The sequence below is a fragment of the Fusarium mangiferae genome, assembly GCF_900044065.1.
Source record: "Fusarium mangiferae strain MRC7560 genome assembly, contig: FMAN_scaffold001, whole genome shotgun sequence".
Taxonomy (NCBI): domain Eukaryota; kingdom Fungi; phylum Ascomycota; class Sordariomycetes; order Hypocreales; family Nectriaceae; genus Fusarium; species Fusarium mangiferae.
This window is the reverse complement of record NW_024573921.1, coordinates 111,260-129,339: the sequence shown is the minus strand read 5'-3', so window position 1 is coordinate 129,339 and position 18,080 is coordinate 111,260. Positions and strand designations below refer to the sequence as shown.

Below are 18,080 nucleotides of genomic sequence, written 5' to 3'. Positions count from 1 at the left end.
GCACGAACTTCACATGCAGTAGAGGGTTTGTGGTTGAACAGGTAGTCAAACCGTCTTACCACTGGAACAGGTTTTTTTTTCCTCTTCTTTTTTATCCAACTAACCCAATGCTTCTAAGATCATCAAGAGTAGGGATTCCATAACATAGCGCCACCAAATGCAGATTTGTGTTTAAATAACCTGGCAAACTCCTTCCAAAGTTGAACTCCTATTTCCCAGTGGTATCATGTGCAAACAAGCAAGAACTACAATACCCGACCCAAGAACTTCCTGTCATGTCGAGCAAATGAGACAAGATAATCCGTACGAGCTCGTCTGATGCCACGAGGCTTTGTTCGGCTAACGTTGGTGGTCGCTTTGTGACAACCCTAGATGACTTCGACGCGGTCGTAGCCGGTGGGCTTCAATGCGGGCTTGGGTGGCTCACGATCTTTGTACTCGCTGACGAAAGGGTTTGGGTCTTCCGTTTGGTTGAGGTTGCCAAGTGTGTGGTTGACTCCTCGGTGAGTGGCCTCATCAGCCCTGATGTAGAGGATCAAGTCCTTCATCGTACGGTGCTCTTTTGGCATCTTCCAGTACTAGAGAAGTATCAATATTGAATATTTCGTTATACGAGTATTGATAAGCACTCACCTGGATAGCAATATCGGGTATCTGGAACTTGGGATCACTCCACTTGGGTAAGTTGCCATCTTCGATCTCCTTGATACAACGAGTATAGGTGTGAACAGCCTCTTCTTCAAGGTAGCCGACAAACCTGTGGACAATCTTGGGCGAGATCAGATAGGACACAAACAGACTGTTGAAGAAGACTCCCTGAGCACCAATGATCATCATCTTCATGAACCAACCAGGCTCACACATCTTCATGAAAGTCAAAAGATGCATTCGTTCGTTGTAGCTCTCTTCGAGGAGTGTTTCGATCCAGCCATTATCTCGTTTCATGCGTCGAAGGCTGCCGAGATGGCGCAACATGCCCCCAACCATGCCGGGAACCCCCGCCACGCTCTCGAGGAAGATGAATCGAATCAACTTTGTCTTTGTCAGTCTATCCTTTCGTGATATGTTGCACAGGTGGGATGCGGCTTACCCATTGAGCCTCGGTGAGTGGCTTCTGAGCCTCGATGGCTGTAGTCGGCTTGGTCTTGTCGGATTTCTGATCACGGTCCATACCTGTGGCCTTGTCCATGCAATATCTGGCAAAGCGGACAATTTTCCAGGCTGTATAGTCACCGACTGTCCTGGGAGGTCGATGAGCGGGTTCGACCGCCAACATTTCATCATATGTGTACCCTTCGTGTGGCCAGGCTGGCTTGGTCGTCTGGATATGTGGCGTCTCTTTGACCGGAAAGAAGTCACGAAGTTGGTGTGTTGGTGTTGATGAGAAGAGCCGATGTTGCTGGGAAGCGGCACAACCAGCTCGAAGAGCTATAGGTGCTCTCGCCAGTGAAGAAGAAGATATGGTTCGAGTGAAGCCAAGTGCAACAGCTTTTGCTGCTTGCCGTGAAGCTTGGCTGTGCTGAATTTGGAATGACAACATCGGGGCAAGCAACAGTTATGATGTCTTCGATATATGGTATGTTTATTGCAGATATCGGCCTCAGCTTATCGTTGATCGAGTCGATTCTTCGGTATGAAGATAGTATAATGAAGGTTCTACCTGAGGAGGTCCAACTGAACATTTATATGTATTCCAGAGATAAGCCTACGGAGAGGCGTGTCTGCGTGTCAGACGCCATCCCCAGCATACCCCAGGGGTCCAATTGAGAACAAGAAAATTATGGTGTCTGTATCAGCAAGATGTCCAAACGCCGTTCTACTTCGGCGTGAAATTGCTGACAAGAGACGTTACCAAGGGGAAGTGCACGAAGACAGACCGGGACAAGCACTCAAGGTGAGCGGCGTCTGCGGCACACCGCGGCCGCCGCTAACTAGAACCGGGGTCAACTGTCAAAGTCTAACCCAGCCAGACCGTTCAGACGAGCACCTGGAGTCCTTGTCAATTACGATGGTCCGCAGGGGCCCAAGCAATCGGGACTGTCAGTGGAAACGCTAGAAAGGCCTTCCCGAAGACCTAAATCGGGAATATGACAAAGATCCGTCATAGGTTGATTGCGGCTCAAAAGTTTCACTGCCACGTGAGTGCGGTTCATCGGAAGGACTCGGATGTTGACTACTTACACAGCACTCGCAACGGAGATCCTGAATCCTGGCTTAGGAATCACTCGCGATCTGGCATCAACCAAGGGGCTGGTGGCACGTGCTATAAACGGTCCTATTATTTTGACTACTTTGGAAACTTGCTCACTAATCTAGGAGCATTTTTTAAATGCCGGCCTGATGCGGATACAGCAGCTGGTATCGGGATTTCTCGATACCAACACTACACAGTTGACATTATCGCTTGGCCATTCAAGCTTATGGGGGATTTTCCGGGATATTGACAGTTATTCATTGGGTGAATCAAAGGCCTTATGGTCAGCTGCTTGTGTGAATCCTCGTATAACCGGAGATGCTAGAGACGTTGACTTACATGGATACACCGTAGTCTCGTCCCAGCAATGCAGGTGTTCTCGACAAATTCTCCCTTGGTAAGAATGATGAAGCTTGACACATCATGTAAAGGGTACAGTACCTGGTGTATCTCATGCTAAACTTGCGTACTAACCCATCTGCAACGAACACATTGTATCTGTGAGGTAAATGAAAGATAATTGGTTGTTATTGCGAAGGTCAATATGTATATCCATTAGTGTCAACCCACGCAAAAGAATGTGTAGTCAGGGCCGAAGTACAACATGTTTCTCATCATTATGTACTCGCTCAGCCTAGATAAGGCATTTAAACCTAAAATACATTGCAACCCATATTGCATAAATGTAAGGAAACTCACGAAGTAATTACTATAAAAAGAACTCCACACGATAGGTGTTCGTGGTACCGGGTAAGTCATGATAAAAAATCTACTACACCACAACATTGAGACATGTCACCTCCGCGATAGTATACAGCTTCAGATGTCAAGGTAGTAACTCATATCTCAAGATTCCGAAAAATAGAAGACAAGAGCGGCATTAGAGTGTTGTGGGAAAAAACAGCATGGTTTCAGAGCTGGGACTTAGCCCCTCTCACGACCTTCAAGAAATCGGTGAAGTAAGTGCTGGCGTAAAATAATTTCAGAGTTTACAGTATTAAAAGTACTAACTAATAACAATAGCGTAGAGAGGAATATGGTTATTATACTAAAGTCTAACCTATTCCTGTTGAAATGAAGTTGGTCGCGGATGCATCATGATTAATGGAGAGGGTTTACTCCATAGAGTGTAAAAAAATGCGCCAATTCTTCTTTTTTTAATCGGCCAAACTTTCACACTAAAAAATGCCCCTCCTTTAGATCGACAACCCCTCCATCCCACTTTGAATATGCTGGTTAGGAGTAAAGGCTTTCTGCCTGAAAAGCAAATACCAATACTGTAGTTTTTACAGATCTATGAAAAGTATATGCTAGACAGAAGCGTTTCTCGTAGTGTACATGTATAAATACCAGACGATGATATTGGCTTAAATCCTGTGCAGACACTACCTACTAACCTTTAGTGTTTTCCGTTTACGCTCTCTTCCTTTGTTCCTTGTTTCAAGATCCGTCCTCGACCCGTTTTGTACCGCAGCATCAAAACACCCACCCACACCCGCACAACTCACACAAAACTTGCCCTTCACACATCCTCGCACCCCAGAAATCCACCCTACTTCAACTCTATCAACCACCAAACGCGATACCATACTATACTGCCAGGAACAGACATCATGCCTCCTAAGAAGTGGGGTACGTATAAACACCTTCTAAACCACAGTCTGGAACCCATTCACAGACTACTGTGATGTCTCAAGCGAAATGGACTTTTGCGGGGTCGTTGGGTCTGATGCTTGCACGGCAAGCAGCGCCCTCAAAGAGCATAAACAGCTAACAAGCGCATTCAGACGACGAAGAGAGCGACGACAGCAGCTCTTCCGGCTCCCCCGTTGTCGGTACCGGTGCCGCTTCTCGACGCAAGTTTGACGACGAAGAAGATGATGGCGACGTAAGTCTTTGCCTTGAAGCCTGGTAGATGTCGTCGACCCTCGAATCGCTGACACCTTTCTCCCCATCAACAGGTTCTAGATTCATGGGACGCCGATGACGACTCCGAGGCCGAGCGTGAGAAGGAGCGCAAGGCTGCCGAGGCCAAGCAGAAGGCTGCTGCAGCCGCTGCCGCAGCCAAGAAACCTAAAGGTCAGCGAATTGCTGAACACCAGGCCGAGCGTGCCCAGCAGAAAGCCGGTGCCGCCAATGTTGAGGAATATGAAGAGACAGAGGCTGAGAAGCGCGAGCGACTCCGACGCACCGAACAGGAAGCCGATCTCGCACACGCCGCCGACATGTTTGGAGATATTGGTATCAGCGCCGGCCGTGCCAAGTCCCGTCCTGCTACTGTCGTCGTCGACTCCAACGACCCAACCAAGACCATCGACATTTCCAAACTGCCTCTCTTCCAGCCCAAGACTAAGGCTCAGTTCGAGACTCTCCGCACTACTCTTACTCCTATCATCTCAGCCAACTCCAAGAATGCCCACTACAGCCTGTTTCTCCAGGATTTCACCAAGGCTCTTGCTAAGGATATGCCCAGCGAACAGATCAAAAAGCTGGCCAGTACGATGACTGCTCTGGGCAACGAGAAGATGCGGGAGGAGAAGGCTGCTGATAAAGGAGGCAAGAAGACAAAGGCTGCCAAAACGAAGACGTCGCTGGTTACTGGTCGCGCTAACGCCGCCGACACCACGACTTATGACGATGCCGATGATTTTGGAGAGTTAGTGCCCCCTCGAAACAGGCGTTCAGACTGTACTGACTTTCTTCTAGTGATGACTTTATGTGAAGCGTTGTTAAACGATACAGCAAGGGTAGCTTTCATTCAGACGCTGAACCGTAGCTTCCGTTTTAACTCATACCTATCTGCCCCCTATCCGTCGAGCCGACTGCTCGCCGAGCTGGGCGACTCGAGACATGCCGTTGACGCAAAAAACACTTTGTGGTTTCAAGATACAGCCATGGAGGCCTCTTGGGTGCTCGGACATAAGGAGGGCAGCAGACAGAGGGTGGTGGATCGGAGAGGATTGTGCCTTAGACTCAAAATATGGTAAATACACGGAAGAAGTGGAGGGCGTCAAGGATCATACATGGGAACCATGCAGAACCAGCTTCGCAGAGCATATTTCGTGCTCTTAACATACTCTTCTACGGGCTTAGTATAAGGAATTGTTTTTGAAGATCAGACGCCATGGGCATCTGAGGCATATGTTGATTTGTCTCATTGAACTCATTAGATAAAAAGTAGAGGGCGCTTTGCAATACACTGGAAGAAATGGAACACTATTGAATCTGGTCTGCACAGTTCATGGATCATGTTCATTCATATACCTGAGGCAGCTTATGCTATTTCATGTGATGAAGGCTGCCACTACGGCAAGGGTATCTCATCAATTGCCGCCCATCATGTTGCTCCTATAAGCGATTAAGGAGTAGAGTAAAACCACGGACGAGGTCCTCATCGTTCATATATAGAATCCCACCAACGCCAGCCATCGTCAGCCGTATCATAAACTTTCCAATCTTTAACGCCGTTGTCGCCTTTCCTTAACATGAGTCACTGCTCTTACACAACGCCGATAAAATATACAAAGTCGCACACGTATCGTCATTCGACCCCCATGCTCCGGTTATACTCGAGCAGAGGAGGAGCCCGTGGTAGAAAACTCACACCACGTTGCCTGCCATTCCCATAAAGAGGGCATGAACCGCTAGCGACAAGGTCCAGAACCCAACCTTTTTGAACCGCCGAACACGGCTCTGTTGGTTTTCGACGTCATTCGCAAATGCATCGTAGGTCTCCGCTGACATATCGTTCATTAGACCACAGTCAAAGATCGACCAGCTACCATCGAAGTCGCTGGCTCGTTTCACGATACGGCAATTGATTGGTATATATGTCTTCTTCGCGTTGATATAAGCAACGATAGGACGGACCAGTGCCTGATTGACGTAAGACATATCTTTGGTGAAGAGAGGGACTGCAGCTTTGACATCGTTCATGGAGATTCGGAGGTCCATGATGAGGTAGCGACGCTCATCCTCACTTGTCTGTGGCTCGGCGGCTGGCTTTTCGCCGTGGATATCTCCAGCTGAGTCTGAAAGGTGTCCTGATGTAAGAAGAGCAGGGCCTTGCTCTTGGATGTTGCGCATGAAGCGGTGCCTATTTGTGTCGACGATTTCTTCAAGCTGGTCGTAGAAGTCGGCCATGACCTTGGTGATGCTCTCGTCGGTGTCAGCGGGAAACATAACATCAGCAACAATATCAACATTCCCTTCGTATATCCAGCCAAAAGGGCCCTCAACACCGCGGTTGAGATGGTCTATTTTCAAACCATCAATTCGGAGTCGACTGAACTTTTTCCACGCCTTTGGATCACCAAAGCCGACCGAAGCTTCTGGGTCACCATTACCACTGGGTACCACGCCGTGGACTTGTCGGGGATGGATCGTAAACAGCGACCCATCGTAGGATCCTGACATGTGGTTGGCTGAAAGGAAATCATAAAATAGCCACTGCTTGCGAAGCTGGGGCAGCTCGCAAGAGAAGATGCTGATAGAGAATGGCCGGAACCCGCCAGGTTGATGAACGGTGAGTAATAGGTCCTCCATCTTGAACTTTTCGATCTCAAAATCTCCTGGTTGGTGCTTGTGACGATATGACAGAGGATCGACCTCCTCGGCTGGCCATGTCACTGAAGTTCGGTCAATGACACCGCGAACACCCTTGATTTCAACATCTTTCAACAATCCTTTGCCATTCCACCAGTTCAGGAATGATAACGTGACATTGACCGTTGAAAGAGTGACGTCAAATTGAGTGTAGTTTCCATCGTCCTCAGTTTCAGACGTTCCCACGAGATCTGCTTTGCGGCCGGCAGCAGCCTCGGCGGCAGCATCTGATGAGCCCTTGCTCACGGATGAGACGTTGCCTTGGCCAGGTCGTCGGGACACAAAAACGTTGCGGAAAGAGATAACATTATCACGCCACTTGGGAACAATAGCAGACTCGAAAACAACGGTGACGCCAGCAGACTGTGTCAAATAGTCACCTACCCATTGCGCGAGGGTTTCTGGTGTATGTTAGCATGTAGATCCTTCGTGCGAAGCACACTACCATACCTTGGGCAACAACGGTGTTAATTGACAAAATGATCAGGGAGAAGAATGTGGTTGTTCCGACAATAATCCAAGCGAGGTGGCCGAAAAGAAACCATGAAACAAAAGCACCCCATTCGTCAATATTCCACGGTCTCATACTTCTAATCGACACCCATTTTAAACGAACCTTGAGTCGCTGCCAAAAGCCGTTGGCGGCCTCGAGCAGTTCCTCTTTGGTTGGCCGATGCGGCATTCTCGGCAGGTGTAGATAGGACATGTAAGAGACTGGCTCAGAATCCGACCCCGTAGGGTCTTGTTTCCCCAGCTGACTGGGAGCATCTTTGCTTGTTTCGTTCAATGTCGAAGCCTTGACCCTTTCCAGATCTTCTGTTGTTTTAGCTGGTGTGGTGGAAACACCCGTGATATCCTTGCCGCAGGAGCATTTTGATCCATTACCCTGACCACTGCCACCGCCACTGTACAATCGTTGCTGTTGCCATGGCTTCGATGACCAATATGACCAGTGGGATATTTTACGAGTTGAGGCGTGCGTTGTAAGAGGGGTTATTCGCTCGGGAACATATTTTCGAGGTTGAAATGCATGGCGCAATAAAAAGGCTGGCGTGACAGGCAACGACGCTTTGTCTGAGATTGGATCAAAAGTCTGACATTTTCGGTGGGAATGAATAAATCGAGTATTTGAGAGCACGATTGTCGCCGGTAAGAATGACCATTTCCGACTGATTTCTGCAAGAGGACGTATGGTGACCGAAGAGGCTGTTGCTGGAGAAGAATTGAAGCAGATACCAGAGCAACGCCCGATCAGAGAAGAGGGGATACCCTTGGCCATCATTCCAGCATCATGGTGCCTAACTGAAGAACAAGACGACACCGAGAACGTAAATAGGGCGAAGTCAGAGCCAAACCGGACTTTGTTGTTGTAGTTTCTAGGAAAAAAGCAAGATTACTGTTACGGGGGAGGAGTTGATCGGGGTTAATGAACGACAGATTCCGTCACTGCAAATGCTAGCCAAAGCTGCACTTCCATGGTTCCGGTTGGAAAAGTCACTCCATGACGCGCCTGGCTACTGAAGGCAGAAAACCAATCGATAAGCTACGATAAGCCACACAAATTTTTGATCAGATTGCTCGAAAGTCACCAACGCCCCCACCAAACCAACCTCTGATACCCTTAGACGTCTGTGAATTTGACTTGGACGAATTTTCTACGACCAAAGTTTTAGCATATACACGTGCCTCGAGAACAGCTCTGGAACCCCATAGCAAGAGAATATCGCAAAGCAAAGCCACTCATTCGTTATTCACAATGCCTGCGCCGACCGCTTTGAAGAACGCAGAGGATGCCCCGCCCGCTGTGGACGTTCCGCTCCCAGTTGAAGGTATGAAAACAAGAAAAATCCGACATAAGAGAATCGTGGAAACATAATCTGATTTTTTTTTTTTCGTTCAGAAAACGACGAGGAGTTTCTTTTAGATGCGCCTGACGCTCTTCCTACCGATGCGGATGTTCTTGTGCCTGTGGAGGAGAGCAATGAGAATGGAATGGCTATCGATGAGGAAGGACGGCCTCGATTTGCGCCCGCCAGAGATATTGTGAGACTCCCATACCGTCATGCAGAGTTTCAATGACCCTAATAACCTTGATAGGACCCAATCACCCGTGTGGAAACTCGCAAGATCCCTATTCCTCCTCACCGAATGACACCTTTAAAACAGTCATGGACTTCTATCTACCCTCCTCTGGTCGAGCACCTCAAGCTACAATGTCGAATGAACATCAAGCGAAAGACAGTCGAGCTGCGCTCATCGAAGCATACCACTGATACTGGGGCACTGCAAAAAGGGGAAGACTTCGTCAAGGCGTTCACTCTCGGGTTTGATGTGGACGATGCCATCGCGCTGCTTCGACTCGACGACCTCTACATCCAAACTTTCGAGATTAAGGATGTGCGAACAATGCACGGTGACAGCCAGGCCCGTGCTATTGGACGAATTGCTGGAAAGGATGGAAAGACCAAGTTTGCTATAGAGAACGCCAGTAGAACCCGAATCGTGCTTGCTGATTCAAAGATTCACATCCTGGGTGGATTCAAGAACATCCACCTTGCTCGGGAGTCAGTTGTGAGCCTGATTCTCGGCAAGCCGCCTGGCAAGGTGTACGGCAACCTCCGAACGGTTGCGGCACGAATGAAGGAACGCTTCTAAGTAACGGAAGCTGACGATAGACTTGGGTTGCTACAAACGGCGTTACGGATGGACAGCATTATGATCTTGGATTATGTGGACAAGGATTACTCAGTTAAAAATGGGAGGCTGTCATAGCATGTCGATAACGATGAAACATTGAGATGAAACGATTTGTCGCTTCGTGGATACCCACCGATACCCATGGGCCAACAACGCATGATGATTGTTGCGGGCTAATTGTAGAGACTGCCAGTCGTGGTTGTAGTCAGATCATGTTTGATACATTGCGTCAATATCACGCTCTGCAGTATCAAACCACGCCTTCGGCCTTACGAGCATTCAGACGTCAACTTCCCACCCAGATGCGAGGGGGGTGGGTTGGCTTCGGTCTCTTGTTGGCTGTAGATTCTCATGAGATGCTGATAGGCACGGACTCAGGTCACTCCATCAGCATCCATGTTTATCAGAACATATCAACTTTCATCGACCGACTCTGGAGCCTTGACCGACAATTGAGCGAAGCACAACGCAATTCTGAGAGTGCCTTGTGGGAATAACATGCCCGATTGAAGCAGGAACATGGTCAAGCCTGCAAGCAAGGCATTGTAAAGAGCCGCTATTCAACGGCACTAATGAATGGCCATGCCGCTACGCACAATGTTCAACATGCAGCTTTCCGGGTCTAGGGAGGATTTGTCTCGTTTCTCGTTGCACCTGGTCAATTTGGCTTCCGATCAGGACGGGGATCGTCCAACCGGAAGACGCCCTCGAGCCGGCACGGCGAGTCTGGGGCAGCGATGCGGCGGACGACGGGCAAGATGAGCCCGCGGTGCCGGGAATCAACGGGAGCGAAGCATGAGCCTGCATCGAGCTGTGTGTAATGGACTGTTGTACGTGGAGATGATGCTATGCACAGCAACATGAGAGAGTCAATGAAGGTGTGTGGAGGCGCATATGGTGGACTATGCTCGTCATGACACTAATTATGAATCCTCGGTCTGTTTTCCATCCTCTCGTCTCCTCTCGGTCTCGGTGCGGCGCTGTGTCGGCGGGCGTGAAATATAGCATGCTTAAGCGGCATAATTCCATATCGCTAGTAATCACCCAATGCCAACGCCGATCTAACACACAGGGAGTAGCAATGTTTGACGTCCTTCGAGGACCCATGTAGCTTACTGGGACCCTAGCGTGTTCTCTTGTCGGCCGTTTACAGTAATGTCAATGTCAATGGATCTCAAGGTGAGCGGCGAACCATTGAGGTGGCTTTTAGCAATGTGGGATGGTTGGATCTAGGTGATTGTAAAGCTTCGTAGAGTGGGACCTGAGCCCAGTCCAGGGGGAGAATAGACCTGGACTTTTGGATCCCTCCTCTGGTTGAATTGGCCGGGCAGGGTGAGATTTGTGAGATCATTTCACCCCTCCAAGGTCAATCGGACCCCACCTCGCAGGTAATTTTTGGTGAGAGAGACGTGGAAGATCGTGCAGACAGACAAGACGGGAGATGGCAGGCTACGTACATCTCATCATACCTTTCTCGTGTCGACCGTTGACTGGGCTGGGCTTCCCATTTTAGGAGTGAGCTTTGACTTTTGACTTTTAATGGATCGACTGATTTCCTCTGGTTTCCAGAAACCATTCATAAACACCTTGTGCTCCCATCCTGTGGCCATCTTTCCCCCCCTCTCTCTCTTTCTTCTTATCTTCATTGCATCCAACACCTCTTATCCTCTTGCCATCATTCTCTCTTGCCTCTAGACAGGTTCTGCTGGCTCCAATTGCATACATTTCATACATAAACACTTTACCTAAGGTGAGTCTCAATCGAGATAAAATAGCTAGTCACAGCTATTATCAATGCCCATACCCCTCCACTGCCCCTCAGCAATCGCAACAGCACACCAGCAAAGCAGAGCGACCTGAGCTCTAGGGAGCTCTTTAGGCTGGTCCCCCTCCCCCTCCAAACCCCTCCTCCACCTTCTGTCACCCCTCAACGATTGGAATAACCCCCACCAAAAAAATGCTATGAGCCGGTTTGATTTGGCGTGGTTTGGTATGGATGGCTGTGATGAGCAATAACAAACCACTCTCCGTTGCTGGGCTGGCTTGGGCTGGGCAACGTTGAGGCATATTTCACCCACTCATTTATTGAGTGAATTTTCCTGGCACTGGCTGGCACTGCTATTGTCCAAGTGCCCGGCGCTCAGCTCTATCATGGCACTGCCCGTTGGAGCGCCAGCCGTTCCATCGGTCGAACCTTCCACTCCATCAGCTATATAATTTCTTTCACCTCTTCATCTCCCCGCTCCTCTCCTCTCCCTCCTCTTCCTCTTCCTTTTCATCCTTTACATCTTTACCTAAAGGCATACCAATTAACCCAACGACCCTTAGAAATCATATCACCTGTCAACATGGCTGTCAAGAAGGTCTTCGCCCGCTCCGTCTACGACTCCCGTGGAAACCCTACCGTCGAGGTTGACGTCGTCACCGAGACTGGCCTCCACCGTGCCATCGTTCCCTCCGGTGCCTCTACCGGTTCGTCCTGACCCCCTTCGGCTACTTTCCGTATGCACTCGCTAAGTTCATGATAATCCAGGTCAGCACGAGGCTTGCGAGCTCCGAGATGGCGACAAGTCCAAGTGGGGTGGCAAGGGTGTCACCAAGGCCGTCGAGAACGTGAACACCGTCATTGCTCCCGCTCTTATCGAGAAGAACCTCGATGTCAAGGACCAGTCCGCTGTCGATGCTTTCCTTAATGAGCTCGATGGTACTCCCAACAAGACCAAGCTTGGTGCCAACGCTATTCTCGGTGTGTCTCTGGCCGTCGCCAAGGCTGGTGCTGCTGAGAAGGTGAGCTTCAAAAATATGAGTTTCATGCTATGAATTTCTCAATTAACCACTTACTGCAGGGCGTTCCTCTGTACGCTCACGTCTCCGACCTCGCCGGAACCAAGAAGCCTTATGTCCTCCCCGTTCCCTTCATGAATGTTCTCAACGGTGGCTCCCACGCCGGTGGCCGTCTCGCTTTCCAAGAGTTCATGATCGTTCCTACGTACGTACCTCGATACGCTCGTCTCAAGCTTCTTCTTTTTTCTAACGCGGTTATAGTGAGGCACCCACTTTCACCGAGGCCATGCGCCAGGGTGCTGAAGTCTACCAGGCCCTCAAGGGCCTAGCCAAGAAGCGATATGGCCAGTCCGCTGGCAACGTCGGTGACGAGGGTGGTGTTGCTCCCGATATCCAGACTGCCGAGGAGGCCCTTGAGCTTATCACCGATGCTATTGAGCAGGTTGGCTACACCGGCAAGATCAAGATCGCCATGGATGTCGCCTCTAGCGAGTTCTACAAGGTCGAGGAGAAGAAGTACGATCTTGACTTCAAGAACCCCGAGTCTGACCCCACCAAGTGGATTACATACGAGGAGCTCGCCAACCTGTACTCCGAGCTCTGCAAGAAGTATCCTATCGTCTCGATTGAGGATCCCTTCGCCGAGGACGACTGGGAGGCCTGGAGCTACTTCTCCAAGACTCAGGACATCCAGATTGTTGGCGATGACCTGACTGTCACCAACCCTCTGCGAATCAAGAAGGCCATCGAGCTCAAGTCTTGCAACGCCCTTCTTCTCAAGGTCAACCAGATTGGTACTCTGACCGAGTCCATCCAGGCTGCCAAGGACTCCTACGCTGATGGCTGGGGTGTCATGGTCTCTCACCGATCCGGCGAGACCGAGGATGTCACCATTGCTGACATTGCTGTTGGTCTCCGTGCCGGCGAGATCAAGACCGGTGCCCCTGCCCGATCTGAGCGTCTCGCCAAGCTCAACCAGATTCTCCGAATTGAGGAGGAGCTTGGTGACCAGGCTATTTACCCTGGTGCTAACTTCCGCAAGTCTGTTAACCTGTAAATGGGAATAGACTGATACATGGAACAAAAGCCTTGTGATGATAATGATGCCTTTGGGTCCTCAGCCGGGAGCGCGTGAGACCATATACCAGAACGGCAAATTGAAAGTAATAGAGGCAAAAATAGTAAAAGCAAACTGATCAATTAATGAACCTTTGATTGAAGTTCAACAAACTCTTTTCCCCTCGTGGTCAACCCGTTGTGCATGTCCCAGAATAGAAAATGATTCAATATTTCGTGATGAATTAGGCTTACTCATGTGGCGTAATCTATGAGCAAAATCATGAATTAGCTTCATAAATTTGGAAAATTGCCTCTTCAACGGTTCAGTGTTTCATCAGATTCTACAGATATTGTTAACTGATACGAGGGATCTTGGTGTTCCGATGTGGCTTGTGTGTGGCTGTTTCTACAGCAACAAGTCTATTGTTGCATTATTATCAACAATAATAATATGTCACCATCCCACTTAAATGTTTAGCCTTTTTAACAACAACCACATCCCTAACTGCCCCTGAGAGTGTTTTACATGAAGCAAACGCCTCACTGGAGGAGATACTAACTCGCCATGTCAGCTTCAGGAGATCTGATTGACTTCGACTTGATCGAAGGACAGAAAGAAAATATTCAGTCTTTACCAGGTGGTCGTTCAGCGAAGAAGCTAGCTGAGCTCTACTCCCCATCGCCACTTCATAAACTGTCTACGCCGACCCCTTCGGACACGCGCAATGTCAACGACTGCATTCGCGCCGAATTCGAACAAGAAGTTGAAAACATCGCCGAGTCAGACGATCCTCTTGACGTTTTTGAACGTTATGTTCGATGGACCCTAGACGCCTATCCCTCAGCGCAAGCAACACCTCAATCACAACTGCATACCCTTCTCGAGCGTGCAACAAAAACCTTCATTGGTTCAGCGCAATACAAGAACGACCCTCGATATCTCAAACTCTGGGTTCACTACATCCACTTCTTCTCCGACACTCCGCGCGAGACGTACATGTTCTTGTCGCGACATGGGATAGGAGAGTCCCTCGCATTATTTTATGAAGAATATGCTGCTTGGCTTGAGGGAGCGAATAGATGGGCACAAGCCGAAGAAGTGTACAAGCTGGGCATTGACCGCGAGGCTCGACCTGTTCAGCGACTTATTCGCAAGTTCAAGGAATTCGAGCAGCGTGTCGCCCAGCAGCCGGATGTCATGAACGAACCCTCATCCCCAGCATTACCTACCATGCGGCCGGCTCTTGCTGCTAAAGTTGATCCCTTTGCTGCTGCGCGAGCAGCAGATCCTCAGGCGGCAAGACCTTCGAGTGGTGGAGCCGACAAACCCTCCAAGTCCAAGCTGGCAATCTTTTCTGATGCTGACGCCCAACCTTCTGCCATGTCATCAATGAGTGCGGGCTCAAAAGGGTGGGACAGCATTGGTTCATTGGCAGACCGAAGGAAAGAGAATGCGGTGGAAGCCAAACCCTGGGCGGGTGAGACACTGCCAGCTGGCGGCAGGAAGAGTACGGCTCCTAAGATGTCAGTGTTTAGGGATCCGGTAAGTTGATATTCTTCCTCCCGGCTTGCCCACATGTTGATGATCATAGGACTAATGTATGGTTATGATTTTTATGGTTCAATAGTCTCTTTCGCAAATACAGAATATCGTGGTTGTTCCATCGAAGCATCAAATTTCCGTCCATCCGCAAACTGGAAAAAAAGAGCGTGTTTTTGTTGACCTTGCTGCTATCTACCCAACTCCTGAAGAGATTGGCACGGAGCTTAGTTTCGAGGAGATTATGGCTGCTGGCCGAGGCTGGCTCGACCACTGTTGGGAAGATGAAATATTTGACGAGAACCTCGTTCCTGAGCCTGTCATCCCCCTCGAGATCGAGGAAATCAGCAAAGGAGCAGGGGAGAGGCTACTGATCCATCAAGACCCAATTGATAGACCCCCTGTCCATCAAGACCCTGTGGGCAAGCTGGCCATTCACAAAGACACAGTTGGGGAGTTGGTTATTCATCAGGATCCTTCCACCAAGTTGGTGGTTCACAAGGACACTGTACAGTATGACGAGAATGGCAAGGCTGTCGAGCAACATCGGGGGCCACGAGGTGGTAAGAAGAAGAAAATGATAGAGGTCAACGAGACCCAGATCAGTGAGTCACCATGTTCCCTGAATCTTACAATCTTCTGACCGTTTAATAGTCAAAGCAAAGCTTGACTCGCCGTCCAGACCAAAGCTCAAAAAGAAAAACACCTCTGAGCCTACTATGACACTTCATACTAAGGCTGCCACTGATGATATTTATGATATTTTCAACGCACCCCTGAAACCTGCTGGACAGGAAGAAGAGGATGAAGAGAGCGCAGATGATGACGATTATGAGAGTGATGATAATTATACTACTGATGCAGAAAGCACAGGCACCACAAGGCATATAGAGCCCAGTGAGGCCGGCGACGATGAGAACGATGAGACGTCTGATGTCAAGAGTGTTAGTGAATGGTCTGACTTTTCAACTCGAAGACACATTCCTCATATTGATGGGGAGGATGCTGATGACGAAGGCACCGAACGAAATGAAACACGAGGATCCGACTTGATCGATACAGGTACCCCAGGACCTGATCAGGAGTCATCTGAAGCTTTCGACAACACTAACCAACAAATGGGAACTGGAGAAGAGCAAAATGACGATGCCGAGGAGCTTGAAACTCCATTGTTTGAAGATTTCCGTCCTGCAGCTCGTACAACATTCGTTCCTATCCCACCTGAAGACTACGAGCCCCCAACTCGGCCATTTAGGGATCCGGCCGAAGTGGCCAACAACCGACTGCCCTTTATGACTCCCATCACTGAGAGGACTGAAGTGTCTCTGGATGTAACTGTGGAGCGCCGTGGATACAAGACACCCTCTAAGAAGGATAATTCTCCGACTATTGATGAAGAGGACGAGGGGAGTTCAGATTCAGAACCTCTAAGCAGCCCTCTTCGAGAGATGGGTAACGATCCTATTCCACTCCCCAAGATGTCCGCACCTCTTGCTCCAAAATCCATTGGGCCTTTGGGCAAAGCAATCCCTCATAAGCCTCTTGCCCCAAAGGGCCCCATTATCAAGGATGCTCAGTGTAACCCTGCGGATGAGTCAGTTCGTTCTGAGGTCATCTCTAAGATGCTGCCCCCGTTGAGCTCGTATTCTGGCTTCTATGACCATAGGCATGAGAAATACGAGCGAGGGGCTGAGATCCGCAGGTTTGCCAAGGCCCTGGCTAAGGCAAACAAGTCGGGCGATAATAAAACGGGACCTGTTACTGCTCCTGTAGTAATTGAGCTCCCTGGCACTCCTTCTACCTACACAATCAAGAAAGAGCTTGGTGCTGGAGCATTCGCACCAGTTTATCTTGTTGAGAACTCGGCTCCAGAAGCTGATGAGAACGACGAGAACGCAATACCTACCATGGGCAAGGGTGCTTTCGCAGTAAGCCATCGTAGTGACATCGAGGCTTTAAAGATGGAGAACCCACCTACACCATGGGAGTTTCATATGATGCGTCTGGTTCACACTCGCTTGGGCCCTCAGCATCGTGCTTCTGCCTCCTTGTCGTATGCGCATGAGATGCACCTCTTCCAAGATGAAGCCTTTCTTTTCCTGCCTTACCATCCCCATGGCACCCTTTTAGATGTTGTCAACTTCTTCCGAGCTGAACCTTCTGCCGTCATGGATGAGCAGCTGGCAATGTTTTTTACTATCGAGCTTCTGCGAACCGTTGAGGCTCTTCACTCCAAGAGTATTCTGCACGGAGATCTCAAAGCCGACAATTGCTTGCTACGTTTGGACACACTCTCTGATGACGAGTCCCTGACAGCTCAGTGGAAGGCTGATGGGAGCGGTGGGTGGTCTTCTCGTGGAGTTGTGCTTATTGATTTTGGTCGCGGTATTGACATGCGCGCCTTTGTCCCCGAAGTTGAATTCATTGCCGACTGGAAAACCAGCGCTCAAGACTGCGCTGAGATGCGAGAGGGCCGCCCATGGACGTGGCAGATTGACTACCACGGCCTCGCTGGCACCATCCACACGCTCCTCTTTGGCAAGTACATCGAGACTATACGGTGTGACCAAGGTGGACTCGGCAAGTCTGGTCGACGTTACAAGATCCGTGAGAGCCTCAAACGATACTGGCAGACTGAACTCTGGTCTGACTGTTTCGAGCTTCTGCTGAACCCTGGAGCTGCTGCAACCGCTGGGGGCGAGGATGGTGGCAAGATGCCTGTGCTTAAGTCGATGAGGAGTGTCAGGGGAAGGATGGAAACTTGGTTAGGGGCCAACTGTGAGAGAGGTGTTGGACTCAAGAGTGTCATGGGCAGGCTTGAAGCTACGTTTGGCAAGAATCGCAAGTAGGGGTGACTAATGAGTGGTGTTGTCGTTCTTGGAGGCCTGGCGTTGGATATCGGTAGAGGGGGTGTTGGTTGACTGAGCATTTTCTTCATGTGTTGGTCCTTGCTCTTTGCAAGGTAAATAGTAAGGAGCCGTTATACCCCTTTGGAGATTATCATAGATCTGGATGAGCCTTGCGATGGAAATACTGATCGGTTTAAGTCTGCGTTCATGAGAACCTACTCGTCAGTCGTCATTTGATGAGTCTTTTCGTAAGCAGTGAGTGACTGCTATAACGAACCGGGAAACCTAATCATATCAGGCCAGATAACGGGCGATGACCGCCATAGCCCTGTAAAGTACAAAGAGACGAGAG

At 49.5% G+C, this 18,080-nt stretch overlaps 6 protein-coding genes across 6 annotated transcripts; 4 read left to right on the top strand and 2 right to left on the bottom strand.

Annotated features, from left to right (window-relative positions):
* Positions 1–368: 368 nt before the first annotated feature.
* On the bottom strand, positions 369–1,540 carry FMAN_00576 (putative alternative oxidase precursor, mitochondrial; the record flags this gene model as incomplete). Its single annotated transcript, XM_041829286.1, has 3 exons — positions 369–578; positions 634–1,032; positions 1,091–1,540. 3 exons carry the CDS (start codon positions 1,538–1,540, stop codon positions 369–371), a joined length of 1,059 nt encoding a protein of 352 aa, XP_041675907.1.
* Positions 1,541–3,807: 2,267 nt separating this feature from the next.
* FMAN_00575 (uncharacterized protein) lies at positions 3,808–4,916 on the top strand (the record flags this gene model as incomplete). The annotated part of the gene is made up of 4 exons (XM_041829175.1): positions 3,808–3,826; positions 3,982–4,082; positions 4,156–4,850; positions 4,901–4,916. 4 exons carry the CDS (start codon positions 3,808–3,810, stop codon positions 4,914–4,916), a joined length of 831 nt encoding a protein of 276 aa, XP_041675906.1.
* Positions 4,917–5,794: 878 nt separating this feature from the next.
* FMAN_00574 (uncharacterized protein) lies at positions 5,795–8,078 on the bottom strand (the record flags this gene model as incomplete). Its single annotated transcript, XM_041829064.1, has 2 exons — positions 5,795–7,200; positions 7,250–8,078. The coding sequence occupies 2 exons, from the start codon at positions 8,076–8,078 to the stop codon at positions 5,795–5,797; spliced, it is 2,235 nt and encodes a 744-aa protein (XP_041675905.1).
* A 477-nt stretch (positions 8,079–8,555) lies between these two features.
* FMAN_00573 (Pre-rRNA-processing protein PNO1) lies at positions 8,556–9,454 on the top strand (the record flags this gene model as incomplete). The annotated part of the gene is made up of 3 exons (XM_041828952.1): positions 8,556–8,628; positions 8,724–8,842; positions 8,897–9,454. The coding sequence occupies 3 exons, from the start codon at positions 8,556–8,558 to the stop codon at positions 9,452–9,454; spliced, it is 750 nt and encodes a 249-aa protein (XP_041675904.1).
* Positions 9,455–11,844: 2,390 nt separating this feature from the next.
* Positions 11,845–13,337, top strand: FMAN_00572 (putative enolase (2-phosphoglycerate dehydratase); the record flags this gene model as incomplete). Its single annotated transcript, XM_041828841.1, has 4 exons — positions 11,845–11,968; positions 12,030–12,283; positions 12,343–12,485; positions 12,542–13,337. 4 exons carry the CDS (start codon positions 11,845–11,847, stop codon positions 13,335–13,337), a joined length of 1,317 nt encoding a protein of 438 aa, XP_041675903.1.
* Positions 13,338–13,904: 567 nt separating this feature from the next.
* FMAN_00571 (putative mitotic checkpoint serine/threonine protein kinase) lies at positions 13,905–17,728 on the top strand (the record flags this gene model as incomplete). Its single annotated transcript, XM_041828730.1, has 3 exons — positions 13,905–14,882; positions 14,968–15,484; positions 15,534–17,728. The coding sequence occupies 3 exons, from the start codon at positions 13,905–13,907 to the stop codon at positions 17,726–17,728; spliced, it is 3,690 nt and encodes a 1,229-aa protein (XP_041675902.1).
* Between the last annotated feature and the right edge of the window lie 352 nt (positions 17,729–18,080).